Source organism: Haemorhous mexicanus, chromosome 5 (genome assembly GCF_027477595.1).
Source record: "Haemorhous mexicanus isolate bHaeMex1 chromosome 5, bHaeMex1.pri, whole genome shotgun sequence".
Classification (NCBI taxonomy): Eukaryota; Metazoa; Chordata; class Aves; order Passeriformes; family Fringillidae; genus Haemorhous; species Haemorhous mexicanus.
The window spans coordinates 26,453,513-26,478,252 of NC_082345.1; the positions used below are offsets into that span (position 1 = coordinate 26,453,513).

At 46.9% G+C, this 24,740-nt stretch overlaps 1 protein-coding gene across 1 annotated transcript in view; it reads left to right on the forward strand.

Annotated features, from left to right (window-relative positions):
• CACNA1I (calcium voltage-gated channel subunit alpha1 I) overlaps positions 1 to 23,357 on the forward strand; it is a 147,900-nt gene extending 124,543 nt beyond the window's left edge. Inside the window, exons 19-36 of the mRNA XM_059847875.1 lie at positions 840 to 908; positions 1,785 to 1,969; positions 2,308 to 2,434; positions 3,526 to 3,651; positions 4,107 to 4,196; positions 4,613 to 4,805; positions 5,916 to 6,067; positions 7,807 to 7,916; positions 8,544 to 8,677; positions 9,385 to 9,455; positions 12,340 to 12,418; positions 12,977 to 13,098; positions 13,828 to 14,166; positions 14,774 to 14,920; positions 19,095 to 19,211; positions 19,581 to 19,749; positions 20,604 to 20,800; positions 22,548 to 23,357. Of these exons, the coding sequence (XP_059703858.1) occupies positions 840 to 908; positions 1,785 to 1,969; positions 2,308 to 2,434; positions 3,526 to 3,651; positions 4,107 to 4,196; positions 4,613 to 4,805; positions 5,916 to 6,067; positions 7,807 to 7,916; positions 8,544 to 8,677; positions 9,385 to 9,455; positions 12,340 to 12,418; positions 12,977 to 13,098; positions 13,828 to 14,166; positions 14,774 to 14,920; positions 19,095 to 19,211; positions 19,581 to 19,749; positions 20,604 to 20,800; positions 22,548 to 23,252 (3,132 nt within the window). The 3' untranslated portion in view covers positions 23,253 to 23,357. The remainder of the gene's footprint in view (positions 1 to 839; positions 909 to 1,784; positions 1,970 to 2,307; positions 2,435 to 3,525; positions 3,652 to 4,106; positions 4,197 to 4,612; positions 4,806 to 5,915; positions 6,068 to 7,806; positions 7,917 to 8,543; positions 8,678 to 9,384; positions 9,456 to 12,339; positions 12,419 to 12,976; positions 13,099 to 13,827; positions 14,167 to 14,773; positions 14,921 to 19,094; positions 19,212 to 19,580; positions 19,750 to 20,603; positions 20,801 to 22,547) is intronic.
• The last annotated feature ends 1,383 nt before the right edge of the window (positions 23,358 to 24,740 follow it).

Here is a 24,740-nt window from a genome sequence, read left to right on the forward strand (position 1 = left end):
CACACACTTTATAGCACAACTTCTAACAGTGGTTCCTGAGTGTTCCTGGTACTGCTATGATCTCTGAAGAACTTCAGCATTAAACACCAGCTCCAACTCATCTATTCAAATATCTAAATATTAGTAATTGACATAAATATGTGTTTCCCCTGCAGGCTCTTGTAATGGGGCTTTATAATACAGCCCCACTTTATAATACAGAAAGCCTAGTTCCTTCTGTCTTGGAAAGCAAGTGTCTCCTCCAGGAGCCTGCATATAAGGGATGAATAGCAAAAGGGACAAGGAGTGGAACTGAGAGATAGAAGTAACTTCCATGCTGTAGGAATGGCACATCATCATTCATGTATGCTGCTCTTGAGCTATCTTGGAGGTGGCTCAAGCTGGCAAGTGAAGTTACTTTTTCTGCTTGTCTGCCTTAGCTGACTCCCAGACTTTGCTGCACTTGGACACAATCAGTGGTCTGTGCTCAGCAGCTCTTTGGGGAGGAGTGCCAGGTCAGTGCAGCAGGTTAGGCCTGAGCAGCACTGACAGAAAAGGGCAGAGGCTCCCTTGAAACCAGATCTGCAGGATGCAAAAGAATCCCATCCACTATGGTCTGGCAGAGCTGCATAGGATCCCAGCCGAGGTATACGAGCTGAAATCTGCCCAGCACTGACCTCTGCCAAGAACATCTCCCTTACTTCATCAACTTTCAGACCCTTCACAGGAATGCAAAAATATCAAGATCATCAGAGGGGACTGACAGATTAACAAGAAGTAGTCAAAATACACTTAAGGTCTTTCTCTGTTTTGTTTTTTTTTTTTTTTTTTTTTTTTTTTTTTGTTTATTTTTTTTCTAGGAAAGAATCTTTCTCACTGTGTCCAACTACATTTTCACAGCAATATTTGTAGCTGAGATGACACTGAAGGTAAGTTACTGGAGAACAGCTCAGAGCCTTTTTCCAGTGTCAAACACTGTTCATATTTGCTCAGCACCCTTTTAAAATGTGTGTTCCTTTTTTTGGTGTGCCAGTCCTTCCCTCTACCTTTATAAAGGCAGATACTGCCTGGGGTTCAGTCCTGTCTTGTTAGGCATAGAGGAGATGTTTATTGTAAGAATTAGATCCAGTTGGATCTTAGTATTCACGAAGGATAGCTGGCATTCGAGTAGGGATTTTGTAATGATGTCAAATGTCCGTTCCCTTTCTCCTGGAGCAAGAAAGGGGGACATTACAACAATATTAATGACATGCTCAAAGTTGAGATAATTATTCAATAGATGGCAAAGTACTTTGCAACAATCAGAAAACCTTGTTATTCCCTTCTCATATTTGGGGAAAAGTCCTAAAACTGTGTGCTGGAAGTTAAACCCCTAAAATTCACATCTGAATTTTGACCGTGATTTGCAGTATGTTAGTATCTCCCCATGACTACCAATTTCTGTAGCACTCACTGTTTTTGAGAACTGCTGACAAACAAATTACTCCTTTAAGAGCCAAAGTATGGATTTGGTCCCTGACTTTACCTCCCACACGATCTCTGAGCCAGGAGACTTTCCCCAAGTCTCTCTGGTGTGGCAGGGAAAGGTTTCCTGTGTGTCCCCTACAGTGTCATGTTACTTAGGGAGGCAGAAAAAAGGTGTTTCCCTTCACAGACATCCAGGTGAAAGGAAAAGATAATGAGATGACATTTCAGTGTCATGAGGAGTTGATAACTATTCCCCCTCCTCCCATTCTCTCCATAGTTGCCCTCTACCAGGTAGCATAGGAGCCATTTCACCCCCTCTTCTCTCCCCTCTCTTCCAGGTGGTCTCTCTAGGCCTGTATTTTGGGGACCAGGCTTATCTCCGCAGCAGTTGGAACATCTTGGATGGCTTCTTGGTCTTCGTGTCTCTCATTGATATTGTGGTCTCAGTGGCCTCTGCTGGTGGTGCCAAAATCCTGGGGGTGCTGCGAGTGCTCCGGTTGCTGCGCACCCTACGTCCCCTCCGGTCAGAACCCCACCGAGCCCTGCTTGGCCCCCTTCTCCCACTGGTTATCCCCAGGAGGGGTCCCAGGGTCAGATCCAGCTGTGCCAGGCAAAGTGTGGTCTTTAACAAGCAATAGGCCACAAGGAGGTCCCCCTTAGCCATATGGGTCTGATGCTGGAGGTTCCTCATCAAAGAACAAATCCATGGGAGAGAAAAGGCTTTTTTATCACGGGGAAGGGATCTCCACCAAGGGGTCACTGCACATGGAGGCAGGAGTCTGCTGCTGCTGAAAATGCTTAGCTTAGGTCAAACGTCCCTGCCCTGTCCCTCTGTCACCCTTCCCCTTCCTTCCTTTCCAGAGTCATCAGTCGAGCCCCTGGTCTGAAGCTGGTGGTAGAGACCCTCATTTCTTCCCTCAAGCCCATAGGAAACATTGTCCTCATCTGTTGTGCTTTCTTCATCATCTTTGGCATCCTGGGTGTGCAGGTAGGTTGTTACTGTCCCTCAAACAGCCCTTGAGCCCACACTCCACAGGCACCTGTACCCCCAGGTCCTATAACAGACACAGGCAGCCAAGCAGAGCAGGGGAGACAGCGAAGCCAGTGAATTTTCTATGTTTACTCTCTTCCACAAGTCATCTCCATAATGACACAGCCTTTGGCAAGCACAGACAGGTGCTCAGCAAGTGCAGGCGTTGCTGGACATGAGAGGCAGGAGTTAGTGCTCACACCTGGCAGCAGGTGGGTCAGGTTTTAGGTCAGTGTCATAGCGAGAGCGCAGGGCTGGCACAGCACAGGGCTCCCTGGACTCCAGGGCTCCATGTCTCCCCACAAGGGCAAGCAGCTCAGTGCCTGCTTGCATGAACCCTGCCCCCAGTCAGCTCTCTTGCTCCCCCTCACTCTCAGCCCTAAATCCACCCACAAACTTCTTTAATTTTTTAATTTAATCCTCCTTATTTTTGGCTGTTGCATTGCAGAGGAGCAAGGGTGTGGGTGTTACTTCCATCTCAGGGAATGCGCTATACTTAGTTTGCTCTGATGCATCTGTACAAATGCACAATCCAGTACCTTCCATATGGGGAAAAGAGCCCTGGGCAGAAGAGTCACAGAAGTGCAGTGCAGCTTTGTGAAAAAATATATTTGAGAAGAAGAGGATGTTTTTTCTGGTTCTTTACCCTCAGATGAGATCTTCTTTTCCCATCAGCACTCTCAGTAACTGGAAAGCAGGGAGTGAAGATTACTCTAGGGGACTGATTAGAAGATACTTTTTCCCTTTAGAAGATACTTTCCCTACCCAGAAAGGCTGCCTTAAGGGCTATCAGATGGTGGGCTTACAGTCACTGCTGCCCTGGAGCAATGGAGAAGGCTGAAAAGCCAAGTGTGAGCTTACAAGGGTGGTCCTGCCTCCTTTGCAATGGTTGAGCCTGTGCTGCACATTGTGTTGGTGGTGTCCCTGTCATGCTCAATGTGGCTTGCAGTCTTGCAGGCCATGCAGCATCTTGGCAGCTTCTATACATCCCAGGGAGCATGGGGAACCCTGTGGGGAAAGGGGCTGATGGGGTCACTCCCCTCCTGCAGCTTTTCAAGGGCAAATTCTACCACTGTCTGGGGGTCGACATCAGGAACATCACCAACCGGTCTGACTGCGTGGCAGCCAACTACAAGTGGGTGCACCACAAGTATAACTTCGACAACCTGGGACAGGTGAGTTTGCCCACAGTTCCTCTCTCTGATGGGAACCCAACACATGGTTTGTCTCCTCCCCAGGGAACAGATGCAGTGCCTGGAAAGCCAGAAGGAGCAGTTATTTGGCATGCATGCCCATGCAGAAGCTGTGTCACTAGTTGGTTGATATCAGAATGACACTTACAGGATGAGTGGGAAAGAAAAGTGGTGGCAGCAGAGAGCTTGATTTTCTTTTTTCTTCTGCCATGAAAATCATGTTCTTCACAAACTCTCTCCTGTGATGGGTCTGGCTGCACATGGCTCCCTGTCACCCCGTCCCTGTCCTCCATGGGGGAAAGAGCAGGTTTTGATGTGTGCAGAGACACAGGAAGAGTATTTCAGTGCTGTGTGTGTAAGAGCATAAACCCACAATAATTTTTTTTCTGCCTGCCAGATGCACCTGCTCCACATCAGCTTTGCTTTATATGTTGCAGGCTCTGATGTCCCTCTTTGTTCTGGCTTCCAAGGATGGCTGGGTCAATATTATGTATAATGGACTCGATGCTGTGGCTGTTGACCAGCAGGTACATGGACTTTCTTGTGAAAAGACTTTTTCACTTTCCTTGTGCCTGTAAGGCAGAAGCATCCTTTAACATCCTGCTTCAGTGCCTCCCTCAAACCAAGAGTCCTTTTCAGGCCTCTTTTGAATCCTTTGCTCACCTGTTTGCAAGGGGTCAGGTCCACGGCCTTGTCTAGTCCGTGCAGGAAGGTGTAGCTGTGGCTATCCTGTGAGTGTCTGTGGTAGGGTCAGTGGGCCTTTATCTATTTCTAATGAAGAAGCAATAATGCCATGTGTCTTTCTGGGCACGCTGGCTCCCTCCTGTCCCACTCATGGGTACTTCAATACCTTGTAAAGCAGGATCTGTTGGGCTGCCACCCACTGCATCCCTATTCCTCTACCGCTAAGACAATGTCTGCCTCTCTTCTCCTCCCACTCCAGCCAGTGATCAACAACAACCCCTGGATGCTACTCTACTTCATCTCCTTTCTCCTCATCGTCAGCTTCTTTGTGCTCAACATGTTCGTGGGGGTGGTGGTGGAGAATTTCCACAAGTGCCGGCAGCACCAGGAGGCTGAGGAGGCGCGCCGGCGGGAGGAGAAGCGCCTGCGACGCTTGGAGAAGAAGCGAAGGAGTAAGGCACAGCCTAAGTGTTTGGTTGGTTCGTAGGCCAAGGTTTTTTGAGAAAAACCTTTTCCTCTTATTTTTCTTTCCCAATGAGCTGGTCTCCAAAATCCATCGCTCGTGGCCGTGCTCTCAGCCTTCCTCCCCACACCACTGCTGTGTCACCACACACCTCACTGGGGCGGTCTGGAGAAGAGGGGTGGCTGAGGAGGTCTGCTGGGACTCCAGGGAGGGCACTGGGGAAGGGTTTTAGCACCCTGCTCCTCAGGAGATAACGTACCAAAAAACACCCCTGTGCACATGCCAGCAGGCACTGTTGGCATGGGGCGTGCACACATTGATGCGCTTCCTGTGCTTCGGGTAGAGTCCCACCTGGGCTTCATGCAGCTCAGCTGGTGGTTGAAGAAGAACCTGGACAGACCATTCTTAGTGTTTAAACTCAAATCTAAATAAAAGGGGGGAAAAAAAAAAGAGGAAGACCCCTGTGTTTTGTGTCCCAGTGACCCCAGTGTTGCAGTGTCACTCCTTGGGATCTAAAACCCTCTGTCATGAAGGAAACCTTCTATTCCTAGTGTTTCTGTCCTGTTTTGTGTTACCTTTAGATAAAAATTGCTGAAGCATACTTGCTCCTGGAAATCATCCCTACTACCCAGACTTCCATTCACAGCCTATGGGCATGCTTTCCTTTCCTCTGCTCCAGTTTTCCCCTTCTCTCCTATAACACCCCAGGGCCTCTTCTTGAACCATCTGCTCCCTTTTATCAAAAGTGATCTTAATTTGTCAAGACATGAAATGCTGATTTAGCAACATTCCCACAAACACAGTCTAACAGATTGATTTTTTTCCTAGTATTTCATTCTTTGTCTTTTTTCCTACATATTTTTCCCCATTTCTTCTTTTGGTGGGTTTTTTGTTGTTTTTTTTTTCTTCATTTTTTCCCCCCTCTTCCCTATGTCCTTTACCTATTCTTTTCTGTTTTTTCTCTCTCCTAACTACATTCCAATTTCTTTCAATACCTCTCACCAAGCTTACACCTTCTCCCTCCTCAGTGTTTCTTACCCATTTCTCTCTTTCTTCTGATTTCTTCCTAACTCTGCCCATATCCCTCTTTCCACTGAAGAGGCGCAGCGTTTGCCGTACTATGCTACCTACTGCCACATACGCCTCCTTATCCATTCGGTCTGCACCAGCCACTATCTGGACATCTTCATCACTTTCATCATCTGCCTCAACGTGGTCACTATGTCCTTGGAGCACTACAACCAACCTGTGGTGAGTGAGATCATGGACATAAGTCCTGCCTCCCGACATTGTCATTTTGGTACAGCTCTCTGGTGACCACTGCCCACCAGCATAAATAGGACACTTGAGTGTCTTTAAAAACTACTGTTAAAGTTTTGTAGGAATTAGTTTGGTAGTAGGCAAATTTGTGTGAAAATTTTCAAGTGCATCCAGAAAGGTAGTTCCTACTCTGACACTTGTTACCCATTAAAATCCATAGAGAGAAGGTGTCTGAGCAAGAGTCAAGCCCCTAGAAAGCATGGTACAATTAAGTCTCTGTGCTTTATATTAGTAAGTGGATATGTGGGTCACTCAAATTTAGCTGCCTGCTCTGCTTTTTATTTTTCCCTTGTTCCTAATAGGAGTGGTAGAAGGAACAGTGTCCTGGGAGCTTCAGGCTTTGCATCAGATTTCCAAATGTAAGCCCAATTCCCCTGCCTTATGGCCTCAGCTGAGAGAACCAGAGTGGCTGGTTGTATGTCATGGGATGGGCCATCTTTACCAAGCCCCCTTTTCTGAAAAACTGCAGGGCCAAAGTGCTGAGCAGAGCCTCTCTCAGCTGCAGGGCGTGGTTCCAAATACAGCACCTTGGAGGCCAAATAAGTTTTTCACTTTGCTTGGTGAAAACCAAGAAGGCCATGTACCTCTCAATGTTCCTGCAAAAGCTGCAGATGCTTTTGGTGGGAAAAATGTATACTGCACATATCAAAGGAGCCTTCTACCTCCATATGTAGACAAAGCATTCATCATGACATCTGCCCAGCAACATTTCAGTTTTCTCTTCAGAAGACCCTTGGTTTAGGTGAGAGCTCTGGTGTCTGAACAGATTGCCTGAGGTAACTCAGGCTTTGATCAGGAGCTGAATCTCTCCTCATTCAAATCTATTGCCAGGCTCCTCTGTTTCCCGCCCACCTTGCCCAACTGCCCAGCTTTCATCTTTCCCTAGATGGTGCCCAGTTTTATATTTCAGGAACTCTCAACCTTTATCTGTTGGCATCCTCACATCAGATCTTTGTTCCTCAACAAGTCACTCCTCTTCCTTACTCTTCAGCTCCTTTCCTTGGAACACAGCTCCTGCCAAGCCAGCCTGCTCTCAGGCTGTGTTAAACAATCTTCTCAAAGCACTTCAAACCATGCCAGTACAAAATGCCACCAAAAGCTGCCCACTGCTCGCACTGGTTCTTGGTGGTCGTGAAGGGGCAGCACGTAAAAGAACCAGAAACCAAACAGCTCAGAGATGTGATATGCTGGCACCAGACCAAGGCACAGCAGGGTTTCCTCTGGTCAGAGATGACCTGAATCCACACCCAGAGTAACCTCTGTGCTTCACTCCTGGTGGATAGCTATGCCAGTGCCATTAACAAGGTGTCATTCAGGTGGCACAGACTGTTGGCAGAAGAAAAGCCTGATGGCATTTTGTGGATTCTCTTGCAAGAGCCTTCTCCTCCAGATTATGCTGAGCAATACAGAAGAAAGGAGCAGTAACTGATCCTGAGAACTGATCCCGTCTCTGATGGGCAGAGGAGCTGGCTGGTGGTTGCCCTTAGTAGGTGACCTCCACATTGAAGTAGGTAGGAAGCATGGGGCAGCCTCCCCACCCCACAATGAATACCTGGGGCAGTGCCGCACCCCAGGATGAGTTCCTGGCACTTAGGAGAGTCCCCACACAGAGGGGTTATGTGTTTGATGTTGCTTTTGCCTCAGTTCTTTTCCCTCTCTTTCTGTGGCAGTCCCTGGAGACCGCCCTCAAATACTGCAACTACCTGTTCACCACTGTCTTCGTGTTTGAGGCAGTCCTCAAGCTGGTGGCATTTGGTCTGCGACGATTCTTCAAAGACAGGTGAGCAGAGGGTTGTCAGCTGTGGCTGTGGGACAGCTGGGTTGGGGTAGAGGCTTGGGGATGGTGCCCTGTCCAGACCGTGAAGTGGTGGCAGAGTGCTCTGACTGCCTCCCAGTTCTGCACCACATGCACCTAACCTCATCCTCTGCAAGCTGCAATGCCTAGGCAGTAGCAAGAGTTGCCCAAAAATTGCCTCTTGGTTGCAGTCTGCTGGTTAGGCTAGAAAGCAAAGGGGATGAGGTTAGAGCGAGACATTTTTTTTCCTGCTCTTGAGGCAAACTGTGAGCATGCAAAAGCAGAACATATATAGCAAAGTTGATTCAAGGTAGGGCCGTAAAAAGCTGAGCCCATTAGTCAAAGCATAGCGCCATAGTAACACAGCTCCATGCTTTCAAATCAGGCTGGCTTGCCTCTGGCTGCTCAGGGTGTGTGCAAAGTGAATCTCTGTTTCTCTGGAAAAGCCCACATAGGCTGACTCAGAGCGGGCCTTGAACTCATACATAAGGAAATGTTTAGGATGAAGTGGAGACAAGTACCATTCTTTCTCAGGAAAATGGAAAAACTCTGTTTATTTGTATATTTGTATTGTTTTGAATTTGTTTATTCTCTTCAATTTTTCTCCTAAAGGTGGAACCAGCTAGATCTGGCCATTGTGCTGCTGTCTGTCATGGGCATCACATTGGAAGAGATTGAAATCAATGCTGCTCTCCCAATTAACCCCACTATCATCCGGATCATGAGGGTGCTGCGAATCGCCCGGGGTGAGAGAGACACTGGCCAGAGCAGGGGTGCATGTGGCCATTGAGTGCATCTTGGTGCCATGACTCATTGAGCAGAGGCTGTGAAGTTGTGAGCTTGCCCTGTCCCCAGCCCTCAAGGAGCCTCTGGGGTGTCCTTCCCAGCAGGGATTCTAGGATCTAGGATAGCCTAGAAGCTCAGGCTTTCGGGTTCCATGGGAGGTGAAGCACTGGGAGGGTGGGCAGATCATGTGAGAGCTGAACTTTCTGTTACTCATTTCTGGGGCAACTGTAGTAGCGATGTGGGGAGCAGAGGCCACTGAGCAGGTTGAAATTTGCCAGGTAAGGGGGTGGCCAAGGTGTGCCAAGATGGCATAACAGCGAAGATGGCTGAAGGGAGAGAAAGTGATGGAAGGAAAAATCATAGCAGAAGGACAAATAGGATACACATTCCTGGGAAGAAGCATGTGGCTGGAGTGTCTGGGTGAAGGAGAAGCAACCCAACAGACATGTGTGGCAGAAACAAAATATTGAGTAAAAAGGATATCAACTTGAGGAGAAGGAACAACTAGGGTTGTACCATCAAAAGCAAGAAGAGGAATGAGGGGAAAATCCAGTTCTTCTAGGGCAAGGAGAGACAGGACGTCTGTCTTGTGCTACTGTTATTAGTAAGTCACACAAAGGATGCCTCTGAGCTCAGTCTGACACTTCTCTTGTGCTTGTTGTGGCAGTCCTGAAGCTACTGAAGATGGCCACAGGAATGCGAGCCCTGCTGGATACAGTTGTTCAAGCCCTGCCACAGGTAAAACATCTTCCCAAAAGACTCTCCTCTTCTGTCCCTTTTTCCAAAGGGTTGATTCTTGTGGGGTCTCAGAGTGGTGTGCAGGCACTGTGCTGTGCAGGCAACTGCCTGAAGGTCATGTCCAAGTTCTTGTGTCTTTCCTGGGGTTACAGCTCACCTCACATCTCTCTTCTCCAGCATGTGGAAAAAATAAGGCTTGACCCCTGGATAAGGGTAGGTTTCTTCCCATCATGTCTAGCTAGTGTTAGCATGTTAGCTAGTGTCTAACTGTTTGCAACTAGTCCTTGGCTCTTTTCTCCCCTCTCCATAAGAAGGTAAGAGTGATTGGAAGCCATTTCAGGAGGAAAGGACATCTTTCCATCACTGCAGCTCTCACCCTTCCCCGAATGTATCACCTTTTCCCTCCTTCTCTTTCATTTGAACTCTCCTTTTCTTAGCCAGTGCTTCCCCCCTTCCTATTTTTTCTTCTTTCCTCCTCCTGGATCCCTTTGTGTTTCTGAGCATCTCATGCATGAGAAGCAGTGACACGCTGTGTTGTGGCTCACACAGCCGGCAGTTAAGTGTCTGCTGCAAGACATGGAGACAGAAGGATCTCATGAGCTGTGAGTGGCAGCTGCTCCCAAACGAGATGCTGACACGGTGCTTTACACAGGCTTCAAGCCCACTGTGAGCATTCTCCGTGATGGATGAGCAGTCAGGGAGTCTGGTCCCCTTCCTTTTGGATTGTTGAGGGAGAATTGTTAAGCAAGGAGTAATGGCACCAAGTGGCTCTGCCGATCATACATCAGACCGGTCCCTTGGCAGGCCCTGAGAAGGCAGCTCTGCTGCGTGATATCAAAATGCACAGGCATTTGTCAGTTGATTTATCAGCTAATGTGCCAGTGCTGGTGAGTGATGATGAGCTGGGAATCAATCTGAAAACAGCATGAGTAGTTACCCAGGGAATTTACTTCTGGTGTTGGTGACAATAAATGTCAATCTGAATTAGTAGAATATGATGGCACAAAAGTGAAAAGGAAACTCTGTGATCTTTTATGGATCCTGAACTCTGTCTGATCTTCCATGCTTTTTATTAAGCAATAACTATTTGTGGTTTATTATAATAATAGTAATAACAACAATATTAATAATTCATTTGTAGGATATTCAAGATCATTCAGGATAGTTGTGGGGTGAGATACATTGGACAATAGAAAAAAGGGGAGATAGAGGATGTTCTTAGTGCAGGCAGATTTGGAATGTAAATTTTTATTAGTTCTGGCTCTGCTGCCACAGACTGGCTCAGTGCAGCTTCTTTGCACCTTGCTCTTTTCCATTCCAGGAGCCACAACAGACGATTTTTCTCAGGAAAGGATCTGGGACAGAGCAGGTCTTCAGATCCAGTGTCTGCATGTCTGTGGCATGTTTATTCTGAAACCCAGATAAATGCACACAGATATTAAGAAATAGTATCCAGAAACTGTTGGTAAGAGGACTCCGCAATATATTTGCACTTAAATGATGAGATTCAACTTCTACCCCTAAAATACAGATAATAAATAAGAGAGGAGGAAATATTCATATCACTGTCATGTAGACAGAGAAATAGAGTCATCAGACAGTTACTGTTTTGCTCAAGATGGCAAAGAGCACAGCTGGGACCTGTGAGTCTCTGTTTCTGGTCCTAACCAAAACCCACAAGTATGTTCTTCCACACTTTCTCATTTCTTATTTTTCTGTCTCCCATTTGCCTACAGCTCCTTTGCTAATCAAGTTTGTGGGCCAGGTCTTTTGGAGGTCAGTAATATCTGCCTCAAAGCAAGCAGATGTCTGAAAGTTTGGTCTCTAGGTATTCCCTGGAAGATAATAACAAGCAGTACTTAATCCCTCTGGTATCAAAGCCTGTGACTTCCTATTGACTGGCTTTTGCTACTTCCTATAACAGGTTGGCTTTGATTAATAAAGTTGTATGGCAGGGATAAAAAAAGCTCTCCATACTTATAGTTGCATAAAAATCTGAACTTAAAGGTCTAAAATCCACCAGTTTCAGCGTTAAAAGAACGAATCTAGTCTCCATATTTTATACACCGGGTCTTCGGGGGACAATTGAATTATCTATAATATTATTCTCTAAGATTTATTTGCTTTGCCAAAAGAAGTAGTTTAAAATAAGCTGTCCTTTCCTTTGCACTTTCTCCTCTTCCTGACCTTTCTCTTTTTGTTCCCAGAGCACAGACTAAAATCAGGGATTTTGGTTTGCTAATGGCATACAAGGCATCTCCAGTTGTCCTGTTTCAATTCCCTTCCTGTCTTTGTTACACTGCAGCAATTCTTAATACTGAATAGAGCTTTAATTTTAAAGAGCCCTCTGGAAACGTAGTCCTTAGCTAAGTTTTATTAACTTCTTTTTCTGAACGCCCTGTAGACACAGACCCAGCACTGTGCTTTCACAGCATTTACTATGGTGTCTAATTTAGTCATCAGAAATAATTCCTTCCAGTGGGTATGTAGGGAGCCAGGATGTGGCAGTCCAGGGGAGTGGGTGGGCTGAATCATTTATTTCTCTCCTGAATTTGGATTGCACAGCAGTTGCAATGACTAAATTAGATTCCTGAAGTGATGATCCTAACGTAGGCCCAGTGACCCCATGCATTCAGACCAGAAACTGTTTAGTGTTTCAAAAAACCCATTAAGTCCTTAATTTTTCCATGCCTTCTCTTCCCACCTTCCTGCTCCTCCCCCAGCCCTGATGGCAACTGGAGCCATCAGTGATCATTTCTCAACTGTTGAGCAATTGTTTGGTTGCATTTGCATACCAGGATTTCTTCAGGCTTGGAAATGCAGAAATACTTTCTTTACAGATGAAATAGGCTTTGGGATAGGCTGACGGTGCCTTTGCTTTCAGGTGGGGAACCTTGGACTCCTTTTCATGCTCCTCTTTTTCATCTACGCTGCTCTAGGAGTGGAGCTCTTTGGAAAATTGGGTAAGTCTCAAGCAGACCATGCTTCAATGCGACCTACAGGCATGCTGGTTGTGGTTTCTCAAAATCAGAACTCTTCAATAAAGGAACTGAGTTATTTGATGCACTTAATTCTCCCTTATGCATAATTGATGTAAGAGGATTTCCCTCTAAATTGTTGTTATCCTAACAGGCTAGCAAAATAAGAGCAGCCTCCATTTTCTCTTACATTCTTAAGCATTTGCTTTTCCTGCACTCTGTCCCCGACACTGCCTTCCAGATTACAAGACAAAGTTTGTGAAATTTTGTTTACATCTCTTGCCACGGAATATTGATCAAGAAGAAAGGCAGCACAACGACATGCTGGGAGGATCCCCCTGAGCAGCAGTTAACTGCATGATCTCCTGGGGCTGGGCCATCAAGGATTTTTCCATGTTGATGGCCAACAGCCAACTGTTGAGCAGAGTGCTGATACCATTCATTACCTGGAGGTCTTCAGGTTGTGAGCCCATGTTGTTGGTCTCAGGGCTGGTAGTGTGTCCTCCCCTGAGTGTTGTGCCCTGCACTCCCCTTGTTTTTCAGTGTGCAACGATGAGAACCCCTGTGAGGGCATGAGCCGCCACGCCACCTTCGAGAACTTTGGGATGGCCTTCCTCACACTTTTCCAGGTGTCCACAGGTGACAACTGGAATGGGATCATGAAGGTAACTGGGACTTGGAGGCAACGATCTCCTGTTTGTGGGGAAAGAGAAATTCTGATGTGTGGTCTGTTCAGCAGAGCTTGGGCTAGCAAAGGGAAAGGGAACAGAACACAGAAGCTGGGTTGCTAGATAAGGTCCCTGCTTGGTCCAGAGTCTCTCTCCCCACTATGGTAACTCATGCCTTGAGCTCATCTAGTCCTGGAAACATCTGATTGAGAAAAGTGCCAATTTTCCTTGGAAGAAACAAGAAAACCATTTAGGCTGAGGGAATATCCAGTGTAGTCAGGACTGCACGGGACATGTGTGTTGGACATGCCGCTTATCTGCAGAGCTACTAGGAAAACACAAAATAAATACTCCCTTTGGAGGACATGGAGAAAGGAAAGTTCTTTCATCACAAGTGGTGCTTTTGAGAATAGATGGCAGAAGGTAGTACCAGCTCATTTTTGGTCTTGTTCACGTGTGGGGCTATGGTGGCAGCAGCATGTCATGGTCTGAAAGTTTGCTTCAAATGCCTTTGGATGGTTTGCTCTGAAGCAAACAGCATATGAACAGAGAGTGTCCCAGATTCTTTGCAGAATTGTGCCAAAAGGTATGGGATGAGAGAAGTGTCTGCCTGGTTCTTTCCATTAGCATCAGTGTTTTTTGACAGAGAGAACAGCCACGCTTCTGTTCTTACTTTAGTCTTTCCTTCCTTCCATCGTTCCCTCTCAATCCCAACTTCCCCTCAAGGATACCTTGCGTGACTGCAGCCACGATGACCGGAGCTGTCTCAGCAACCTGCAGTTCATCTCCCCACTGTACTTTGTCAGCTTTGTGCTCACAGCCCAGTTTGTCCTCATCAACGTGGTGGTAGCTGTGCTCATGAAACATCTCGACGACAGCAACAAGGAGGCCCAGGAGGATGCAGAGATGGATGCTGAGCTTGAGATGGAAATTACTCACGGGCTGTGCTCCCACAAGTCAGGCTCTCCAAATTCAGGACAGGGAAAAGGAGCAGGAACGGGAGGAGATGGTGGTAGAACAGAACCCGAAGGACATCTGTGCATGAGATGTTACTCTCCAGCCCAGGTGAGTACACCTTTGAACTTACTAACCAGACTGCAGCAAGGAGTTGTGGGCATTAGCTGGGCAGGTCAGGTGATTGAGGGCTTAGTAGTAGCAGAGTCTTCCACCTCAGGGTGAAAGGTTCGCTTTCAGCAGTAGACTTCTGAGTTGATAGGATCATGTAGGGACAAGGCTATGACAGCAGTGTGTCCTGTTCATTGTCATCATGGTGTAGGAACCAGAGGGCCAGCAGAGGAGGGATGGAGCAGATCAGCTAAAGGTGTGACAGGAGCAAATTTGAGAGGGGAGCTCAGGAGAAGAGTGCAGGAGAAATGGCAGATCAAGAGTGAGTGACTCCAGCAGAGCTGGAAGGGAGACGTGAGCACTGAAAGTGAGTGAAGACTGTCCCTCCTTATTTTTTTTTTTTTTTCATTGAACTCTGGCACCTTTACACACCCTGTGGAGCAAATGTTCCCCCCAGTGACCCTGTGCAAGTACCTGCAGAACAAGATGCTGCTCCAGATGAGTCAGGGTGGAGAACCCAGCCCCAAATTCACATGAAACTTGAAAGCAAAAAACTCGACATTCTTAAAATGATCTCTCCCATCCTCCCCCCTTTCTTGTCCCCTAGGAGAACTTATGGCTGGACAGTGTCTCTTTAATTATTAAGGACTCCTTCGACGGGGAGTTAATGATCATCGATAACCTATCGGGCTCCGTCTTCCATCATTACTCCTCGCCGGCCATGTGCGAGAAGTGTAACCATGACAAGCAAGAGGTAACCTGCGTACGAGGATGTGTGAGGGGACTCTTCCCCCCAGACCTGCACACCCACGGGCCCGCAGGTCGTCCCATGTGTGCTCCTCGCTGTAGATTGTGTAGACGGTAGAGCTTGTTGACCTGTGTTTGTTATCTGTTGTGAAGTGCTGGTACTGCCTCTAGTACAGGTCTGCCCTCCTCAGCCACACACGGATGTTTGAGGTGGTGGAAAAGTGAGACGTGACAGGACACGGGTCAGGAGGAACTGAATGACCTGTAGAGAAATGGCTATGAAGGCATCCCTTGGCAGCTCTTGTTGTGTTCAATTCTCCAAGAAAAATCTAGGTTCAGGCTCATGTTGGACAGAGGACTCTAAGGATCTCACCCCAATGAGACCACTCAGGAGCAATTCAGTGGGAGATTTAAGCTTGTGTTTTGTCCTTATTTTAAGCATGTGCTTGCTTATTCCCTATTGAGGTCAATCAGTTAAGCACATGTTTAAATGTTTTGTTGAATAGGGTCACATCTGTGAGCAAGGATTGGTTTGTGGTGAAAACCAGTTAATTAATTTGAGCAAAAACGAAATGAAAGTGAACCCACTGAGAAAGTTTGTTAGCTGATAAATGGGTCGTTGTTAAGAGCAGGACCAAATGGCTTAGACTTGAGCTACTGAAGTTGGTAGATGCTTTGGAAAACTTCTTCCTAAGCAATCAGTCTTTTCAGGTTGTGAAACTTGAGGAGCAAAGTAGTCTGGGAAGGGCTAGGTGAGTAGCAGAACTAATTTAGTTCTGAAATCATTTTATTGTATGTAGGTGCTCTGATTTTGTGTGGTCAGACTTGTAGCAGTAGTGTGGCTCTTCTGACAGTAAATTGGTAGATCAGTGGCAAACTTCACCCTCCCCTTCCCCACAACTGACTGGATATGTTATTATAGCTTATAAAGAAACAAGGAAACTTGGGGAAAGAGCTCTTATTGACAGATCATTCTATTCATGTTTGAAGAAAGCAATATTTTGTTTGATCTCAGATGCCTAGTTTTGATGCTCTGATATTTTTTCAGCTACTCAGCTGTCCGCCTTTTGAAACTTTCAAAAGGCAAACATTGCTGTAGTTTATCCTTATTGAGACACTTTGCAAATGAATTCTGCATAAATGCAACCAAATAACTAGTTTTCAATTAGCTGCAATTTTCACTGCTTTACTTAAGCCTTTATGTTCAGCAATGGGTGCTCAGCTTTCTCAGCAAATGAGGTCTAAGGCAGTCCGGAATGATTGCCCCCAAGTCAAGTCATTTGCAGCTAGTTTGCTACATTTGAAAACCTCGAAGATAGTCTTCAGTATCCCGCCTACGAGTGAAGACAACCCATTTTCTTACCTTTCCAGCAAAGAAACTAGATTAGCAAAATCTTCAAATGCAACCCACAGCCAGAGCAAAGAATTCAATGTAATTATCGCAACTGAAAAATTATTCTTAGATCATACTTTCTAATGGGTGTTATAGAGCCATAAATTACTTTCAAAAATGGTATTTCAATACATCTAAAATGTGGAATTGAAAAGAACTTATCTATGCAAGAATGGGTTTAGTAATAAAATACAGATGCTTTATTTTGGATTATATGAGTCAAAGTGATACCTTAGGATTTTATGCCAGGACTGACCATGACCTTCTATTCATATTTCAAAGCAGAAAAAAGAAATTGAGGAAATTTAAATAGTAAATCACTATATGGAGTCATAGCTAACATCAGCAATGCACAGAGTCATTAAATTATAGTGTACTCTGCTACATCAACATACCCAAATGAGCATTGTACACAGACTGAATTGTACAGTCCCAGAAGCAATTGACAGCAAGTTACATAGGCAGAACTATTTATCCAGTGCTCTTAAGTGCGTGTGTGTTAGAAAGAACCAGTAGGCTTGCTGTCCACCCAATCAGCCTTAAACTGCCCTTCTGAGAAAAATCACATATTAGGCAGAAATGTCCTCTCCAATTTCACTGGTAGTTTAATTCACCAAGATGATGAGCACAGTGGATGGACACAACGTTTAAATGTATGCTCAAACACGTTAATGTGTGCTAAGCTTTTTGTGCCATTGAGCAGAAGCGCTCAGTGGCTTCCCCAATTATGCTCCTGCTACTTTATTTTCAAACCAATTATTTGTACAATTAAGGATTTTTGTGATCGTGGGTCTGTTCCTAAAGATATATCTGCAAGTAGTTGTTTTCTAAAGGATATGTGTGCATTGTTCAGTACCTCAGGCTGATGCTCCTGGCAGGTTTCATGGATTGGGATCTATTCAACAGCCCCTTCTTCCTCACTGCAATTTAAATTATCTTTTTGTTCCTCATCTTTAGTCAGCAGATTTTAAAATATTCTACCGGAAAGGAAGCAAAAAGATCAAAACCTCCTTTTTTCATGGTGATAAACTCTTTTCTTGCCATTTCTAGCCTTTCACTCTTGGGATGGTTGACAGACTTCTTTACATGGATGACTGAAGTGTGTTTAGCCATGGTAGGAGTTTGTCAGTGAGCATCAGTGAAATGTGTTTTCACACCTGCAGTTTATTTAGTTTATGACATTGTTGACTGTGGGTTTTATGTAGATCTCAGGGTGGTCAGAATTTTCAAGCAAGTGGTTCAGTGACAAACAGACTGTTCTGGCTTTTGTTGAAATCCTTTTTTATGGATGGCAAAGGTAGTCACAGATGTAACCACATGTCGTGCTCACACCTCTACAAGCACAGCTGTAAGGCTGCTTTGGCGTAGCAAGCACTTGGGAGAGTAATAGATGAGTACACAGATTAAGTGGGACTGAATGAAGACTGTGCTTCTCTGCAGGAGTTGTTGCTGACTGGTGCTTGTGTAGCATCCCTGGCATAAGTTCATTGGGGGCTCTCTGTGTGTTCGTGCTCTGAGGAGCAGTTGTTGGTTTTGGGCTCTCTCCATGGTTGAACAGCACCACATTCCTGTGTCAGAGTAATATCTCAAATGAGGATGTCATTTGTGCACTTTATTTAAATCCAGCTCCGGTTTTCCATTCTGTTTGTTTAAAGTCCATTCTCCCTCAGATGGAGACCTCTTCCAGTCTCTGGCATGGGCAGAAGCCACTAAACTTCCAGCTCAAAAGTCATCTCTCCAAATATTTCACCTGCTGTCATGGTGCAAGAGCTGTACCTGCCTCTTGCAAACACAAACACATGGCCAGAAGCTGTCCTGACTGAGACTGCCCAGAATACAGCTCTCAAGATTTAGCTGCTGGTGGTGCAAACTTCTGGCACTCCAGAGACCAGTGATGGAAATCCAAGCACAGGAGGGACAGAGTAACTGCTTAGGCTGGTAGAAAAAGATGCTTTTCAGGCATTGTGAGAAAGAGTTTTCAGGCAGAGGGGATTTAAAAGCTTGGAGGAAAAAGGATGGGAGAGGGGTACACGTGGTATGAAACAGGCCAAAAGATGAAGCAAGGTCAGGCATGGGACTGGAGCAGAGCTGAAGCACAAGAATGAGAGAGATGCAGCGGTCAGACTTGCTTTCAGAAAGCAGGAGAGCTCAAGTGTGGGTGTGTGGGAGGGGGCTGAGTTTAGAGACAGAGAACAGAATGGAAGACGGTGTTAGGTAAGAACTTGGGTACGTTAGAGCAGAGGGGAAAGGCAAGATGCAGGAAAGCTGGAGAGAAACAGGGTTTCAGTAATGAAGGTAAGAGAATATGAAAAGCATGATACTGGCATGGATTGCAAAAGGCATGACTTTCCCTGGAATGGAAGCACCTTCATGTTTAAGCAGGGCTGTCTGTGGTGCCTTCAGAAAGAGGGGTCCACTCTTATCCCTCAGCAGAGCCGGTTGCCCTGTCACCAGCCTGAGGGACCCCTCTGCCTGCCTGACTTTATTTGCAGGGCCTTGGGCCAGCTGTACCGCTGTGACAGATACAGGACTCGTTCCTCCAATTCTGGCACTAGAGGAGCATGGACTGGTAGCAGCCTGCTTGCAGATCATATATTCAACCTTTCTTAAAAAGTGAATTCTCCTGCCCAGCCCAGTTCTGGGTTAGGCAGTTCCTGACATATCCAAGGAATATAACCTAAAATTGATTTTGGGTCTACAGGCTCTCACTTATCCACCATCAACAGTGTGACTGCTTGAAATGTGGATTCCAGGCATGACCTGTGACTGCTCCTTTCCCTTCCTGCAGGTCCAGCTGGCTGAAATGGAAGCATTATCCCTCAACTCAGACAAGTCCTCTTCCATCCTTCTAGGAGATGAGTCAGACAATCGAAACGCTGTTCAGCTGAATCCTAAGGAGATCAAGGTTAGCCTCAAACAGCCATGGGCATCTTACACCCTGTGCTGTACTCATGCCCCTGCTCATTTCAGGTGTTCTGTATTCATCCAGGTGTCTCTGCTGAGCAATATAATTCTGGTCATTTTTCAAGAGCTTCTCCATAGAGACGTACTGTGGAGTAGGATTTGAGGAGAACAAAAGAATACATATTTGAAAGTTCTCTTCACTACTGTTAGTAACTTCCTCTGAATTAGTCAAAAGGCGATTTGGGCTGGAAAATTGAGCATCTCTTAGCTATCCTGAAGTTATTATCAGAATCCATTCTTCTTGAGGCTTTGAAAAGTCTGCTCTATCACCTTCCATTACATTTCACTTGTCCTCGCTTATTTTTTCCAGCAGGATGGCCAGGACAACCCTGACGCCACTGGGGCAGACAATCTGGGGGAATGCCTGCTTCCAGCATCCAGTGAGGATGGCTCTACAAACCCAGACAGTTACCTGTGTGAAATGGAGAATACACCTTTTGACTCAGTTCAGTCTTGGCTAAAGCACGAAAGTAACAAAGGTGAGCAGGGCTCTCATTCTCCAGGTCTGCTGAAACTATGGGTTGGTTCAGCTCTATTTCTGCTTTCCCTCTGCCAGGGGGAGAGTTAATGTGACTTGGGATTACACTAACCAAGAATTAGCTTTCAGTTTGCTAATTTGCTTCAGGAATGGGTGGAGGAGCAGTAACTTCATTTTTGTTGCTAGTTTTTAAACCTTTCCTCAGACATGACTCTGTGCAATACTGTGAAAGTGCTGATCTCCATTTGCAGTGGTGCACCCATGCATGGTCAGAAAAGAGTGGGGACAGATTCTCTTGACATGACAGCTGGATGAACTGTGCTCACTCAGCACAGAAAAACACTGCTGCCCCCTGAGACCAAGTAAAGGTTCAGGGAACATGTAACACACGTCTGCCCTTGGTGGAAGTGCTCCAGTTCTACTCTTGAGCATGCCCTGGTCTCCTGTGGTCCCCAGCTTTCCCAAACCACCACTTAATTTATCTCCATTCATCCCTTGCCTTTCAGCATCTGGGATGAATGTCCTCTGGCAGCAACACATACCCGAATCAAGGCATTATAGCTCAGTATTTCTCTCTGAGAGCAACAGCAGAGCTGCCCTGATACCTTAGAGCTCTGAACTGTGTTAGGTCTTCCTGGTCTGGTGCGGGTTTTTGTGCAAAAAGTGGGACCCTTAGTCTGAACGCCAGACTGAGGCTTCTTGGCCAGGAGTGCATGTTCCTGAATATCCTTTGTTCACTGGACTGAGACTTTGCTCAGTGTAATAGCAGCAAAGGCACAAAATAAAATCAGAGGACTCTTCAACATTTTTTTCCTTCTATTTCTGTTCTCCTTCCCTTTCTTCTGATGCTGTCAGTCCCTCCCAGCCCCTTCTCTCCAGGTGCATCTTCCCCTCTGTTACCTGTACCAACAGAATTTTTCCACCCAGCCATCTCTGCCACCCAAACAGAGCCTGAGGAAGTCTCATGTCCACACAACCTTCCTAAGATCTCTCTGCAAGGCTCGTGGGCATCACTGAGATCTCCAGGTGTGAACTGCTCACTTCTCCATCAGGTGAGGAACCTCGCTTCTGTCTACTAGGAAAACTCAATTTTCACATCCCACCCAAACAGAGGGGGCTGCGTGAGGAGGAGGGCAGAGGAAGGAGAAAGGCAGCTGTGCTCACAGGCTAAGTAGCCTGGATAACCTGGGTCTGTAGGAGGAGCACAGTGGACTGCAGAATGCAGAAGGGTAGGGGAGGAGAGAGGGTAGTGTAACAAAGTGGTCTTGGATAGCTCTCACCCCACAAAGTCATTTGTTCTTCTGCTTTGGATCAACAAATAGTTTGACAGCTGCAGTGGGCCCCACATGAAGATGAAATCACATGGCTGTAGCTCCCCCTGGCTCCCTAGCACTGGGTGTGCTGCAGACACCTGTGTGTACAGCAGCCACGGTGTGGGCCAGGGAGGTGACAGCTGCACAGCCTCCTCGGGTCCCCCTAACACTGTGACTCCAAATCATGTACCTTCTTGGTTGGAACAGGCTTCTTCCCACCTGCATCCTCCACATCCCTTAGTGCCCCTAAGCTCACTGTTTTGCACTGCCCACTTAATTCTTGCATCCCAGAAAGGTGCCATCTATTTTTGAAAAGGCAGCTATTTCTCACTAACAAAAGAGAAGAATAAAAGCACTGGGGGGACATCAGGTGTCTCTGAAGTGTAGAAGATGCAGAGATGAAAGCCCAGTAGAAATCCCTGCTATTGTTCTTGGAAGATACTCCATGAACAGGGGCACTCCGTTCCAGACAAACTGAAAAAATAAAATCAGGGGTTATTCAGCTATATGTGACAGACACTGTTGGCACAATACAAATGTGTATAAATTCACCAAGGATAAATTTAGCCTTGGTCTGAGATTGAGTTGTTGCAGTGTTGAAACTTCTGGTTAAATTAAGACACAAAAGAGGTACAGCCCTGGAGCTGGCACACCACTGGGACAAAAATACTGAATTGTAAAGGAAAAATTAGTAAACTTCTGATTATTTGACACAGACTGTGTTGGATATCTGTGGAGACTGCTTCAGGAGAATGTTTCCAGTCCTTCCTGCACCATTCCCAGTGCAGTGTCCCAGTGATGATCACACAGTGCAGACCAATTTCCTAGAAACAGCTAAAATGCAGCTAGATGAGCCCTGATACAATGAAAATTAAGGCTGTTTCCTCTTCCTGCTGGAAGGGGGCTGCACCTTTGTACCCTAAATGCAAGGGTAGCTCCTGCTAGTGGTGGTCAAAAGAACCATGGGGCCTCTTTTCTCTCCCCAGAGATTGTTGATTTTTTTAAATGAGAGGAGGTCTGTGCAGAAGCTCCTTGATTCCTGTGCAGCTGACAGATGTGTCCCCATCTGTGTGGAAGGTTTATAGGCAAGCCATGAGCGAGGACCTACAGGGAACCTTTGCTCTGGTGCCTCCTGGACCATCACTGCTCAGGGAGAGCATAGTGGTGGGTGCTGCAGGGCTCACAGACACAGCATCCCTTCTTTTTCGTGGGGCACTTCACGTAGGAGGGGCAGATTCATTCTTAATCCTTTCCTCCTCCTTAGCCAGAAAGAAATCCCATGGCAGGCTGCATGGCTGGTGCTTTGAAGCATTGGTTGCTTTATGGCTCCCTTCCCACGCAAAGAAGAGTGAGAGAGGAATGGAGTTTTCCCCCTTTCTGTAATGGTGGCTTATTTTCACACCCCTAAGTACCCCCAAAACCAATAAGGCAAAGTCTCTTGTCCATCTCCTTCCTGAGAACTGTGTTTTCGTGCTCTGCTCCCCAGTCCCCCGAGAGCGACACGTCCCTGGACAGCCGGAGCAGCAGCTCGGCCGGCAGCCTGCACACCACGCTGGAGGACACCAGCCTCAACCTCAGCGACTCTCCGCAGTGCGCCCTGGACCTGCCGGTGGCTCTGTGCCCCGTGCCGGCGGCGGGCACCCAAAGACCCCTGGCAGCGCCCCTGTCCCCGGCCTCCCGCCGCCGGAGCCTGCGGGGCCGCGGGCTCTTCAACCTGCGGAGCCTGTGCCGCCACCAGCGCAGCCACAGCAGCGGCGGCAGCACCAGCCCCGGCTGCACCCACCACGACTCCATGGACCCTTCGGACGAGGAGGGGGCGGGCAGCAGCCTGCGCGGGGGGGGCAACAACAGCGAGCCCTCGGAGACGCTCAGCAGCCTCTCGCTGACCTCGCTCTTCTCGCCGCCGCCGCCGGGGCTGACGCTGGTGAAGAAGTGCAGCAGCACCAGCAGCCTCCAGGCCAGCCCCTCGCCCCGCCGCCCCGCCGCTCACCACGCCAAGCCCTTCTACACCGTCGACCCTCGGGGATTCCTCTCGATGCCCTCCTGGGTGACGGACTTCTGCAAGGACACCCCCTCGCCCAGGGAAGGAGAGGAGCCGGGTGGCCCCGGCAGACTGGGGACAGGGGACCGCGGCTCCCCGCTCCCTTCCGAGCTGGAGCTGGGAGACGGAGTCAGCAAGAGGAACAGATGAGGGTCCCTGAGGTGCAGGGAGGGAGCATTCGGCCGCTGGCATGGGGAGCGTGTTTCACTAGCTTCTCCCTGGCAGCAATTCCAAAGGATTTGCAAGAAAAAGAAAACAGGCAAACAAAAATTTATAAATATATATATATATATATACACGTAAATATATATATATATATAGATATATATATATATAAAAAATAAATATTCTGGTACCGTACCTCAGAGGTGTGGGAGAGTGCAAGCAATACGGGAACAGTCCTGCCTGAGGGCAAGACCTGGGCCATCACCCCAGAGACTATAGTGACAAGAAAAGGTCATGGGGCTGGCAGGGACAGGACCCTCCAGCCAGGTGACTGCTACGTGGCAGCTGTTTAGTTATATACATATACATATATAGAGAGATCGATTTATTTATTTTTTTTACTGAGAGATTATGAATTTCAGAAAGTGCTAAGGAGGAACAAGAGAATGGGGGGCCTGAAGGAGCTGCTACACCAAACCATGAGGGTGGGGTGAAGGGAAGGGAAGCAGGGTAAGCAGCAAGAGAAGAGCATCTGGGGCTTGCCTGGTGTGTTTCTGGAAACTTCTTTATTGTCCATGCTTCCATTTCCAAGGTTAAAAATTGTGGGCCAGATCTTCAGGATGAGCATAAATTGGCAAAACATGCTGTTGGTGTAAAGCAGCAGAGTTCTGGCTTAGGTGAATTCATGCTGATTTACAGCAGGTGAAAGTCTGGCCCCAGCAACAGAGAAAAGCAAATAGCCATGGACCACAGGGAAGCGTTTTGAGGTGAAAAGCCTTGCTTTGAAGGGAATGTGTGAACACAGCGGGCACGCTCATAGAAGGAGGGATGGAGGCTACATGGCTTATTTTTGTTGTTGTTTTGTGGGTTTGGTTTTTTCATTTTCCAAAGAAAGAAAACTACAAAGGGAAAAAAATTACAAGGCTCATGGGGATATTTGGAGTGGGAGAAGTAGGCTGGAAGGGAAGGGGAGGTAAAAAGGGGAGAGGAAATTGAACTTTTCCCGCTTTTATTTGCAGTAATTGTGATATTTTATTTTAGAAGCCCAAAGGTGCAAAAATTATCCCTAGAGAAACCTATCTGTTATTTTTGTATCTATAGCTATATATATTAAAAGAATACAAAACCTAGAATAATAGAAAATATATAAAAGCAATGGGGGCTTCAACAACACAAAAGACAGTCAGTCCCTTGACTGAGGGCTAACCCTGTTCCAGGTTCCAGTGGGAAGACCCTGCAAGGACATCCTCAGCTCAGTGGTGGTTCTGTCTCCTCCCTAGCATCATCCTCTGGCATTTTCCTGGTTTGCCTCAGTGTAGCTGGGACCAGAGTCCTAATCAGTGCCAACCATGGGCATGGAGAGCAGCGAATATTGATTGGAGAGTGTGTGTGTCTGTGTGTGTGTGTGTGTTTGTGTGTGCATGCCATAAGGATGCTGATGTGTGCTGTGCCCAGGCCAGCTGGCTCACCAGC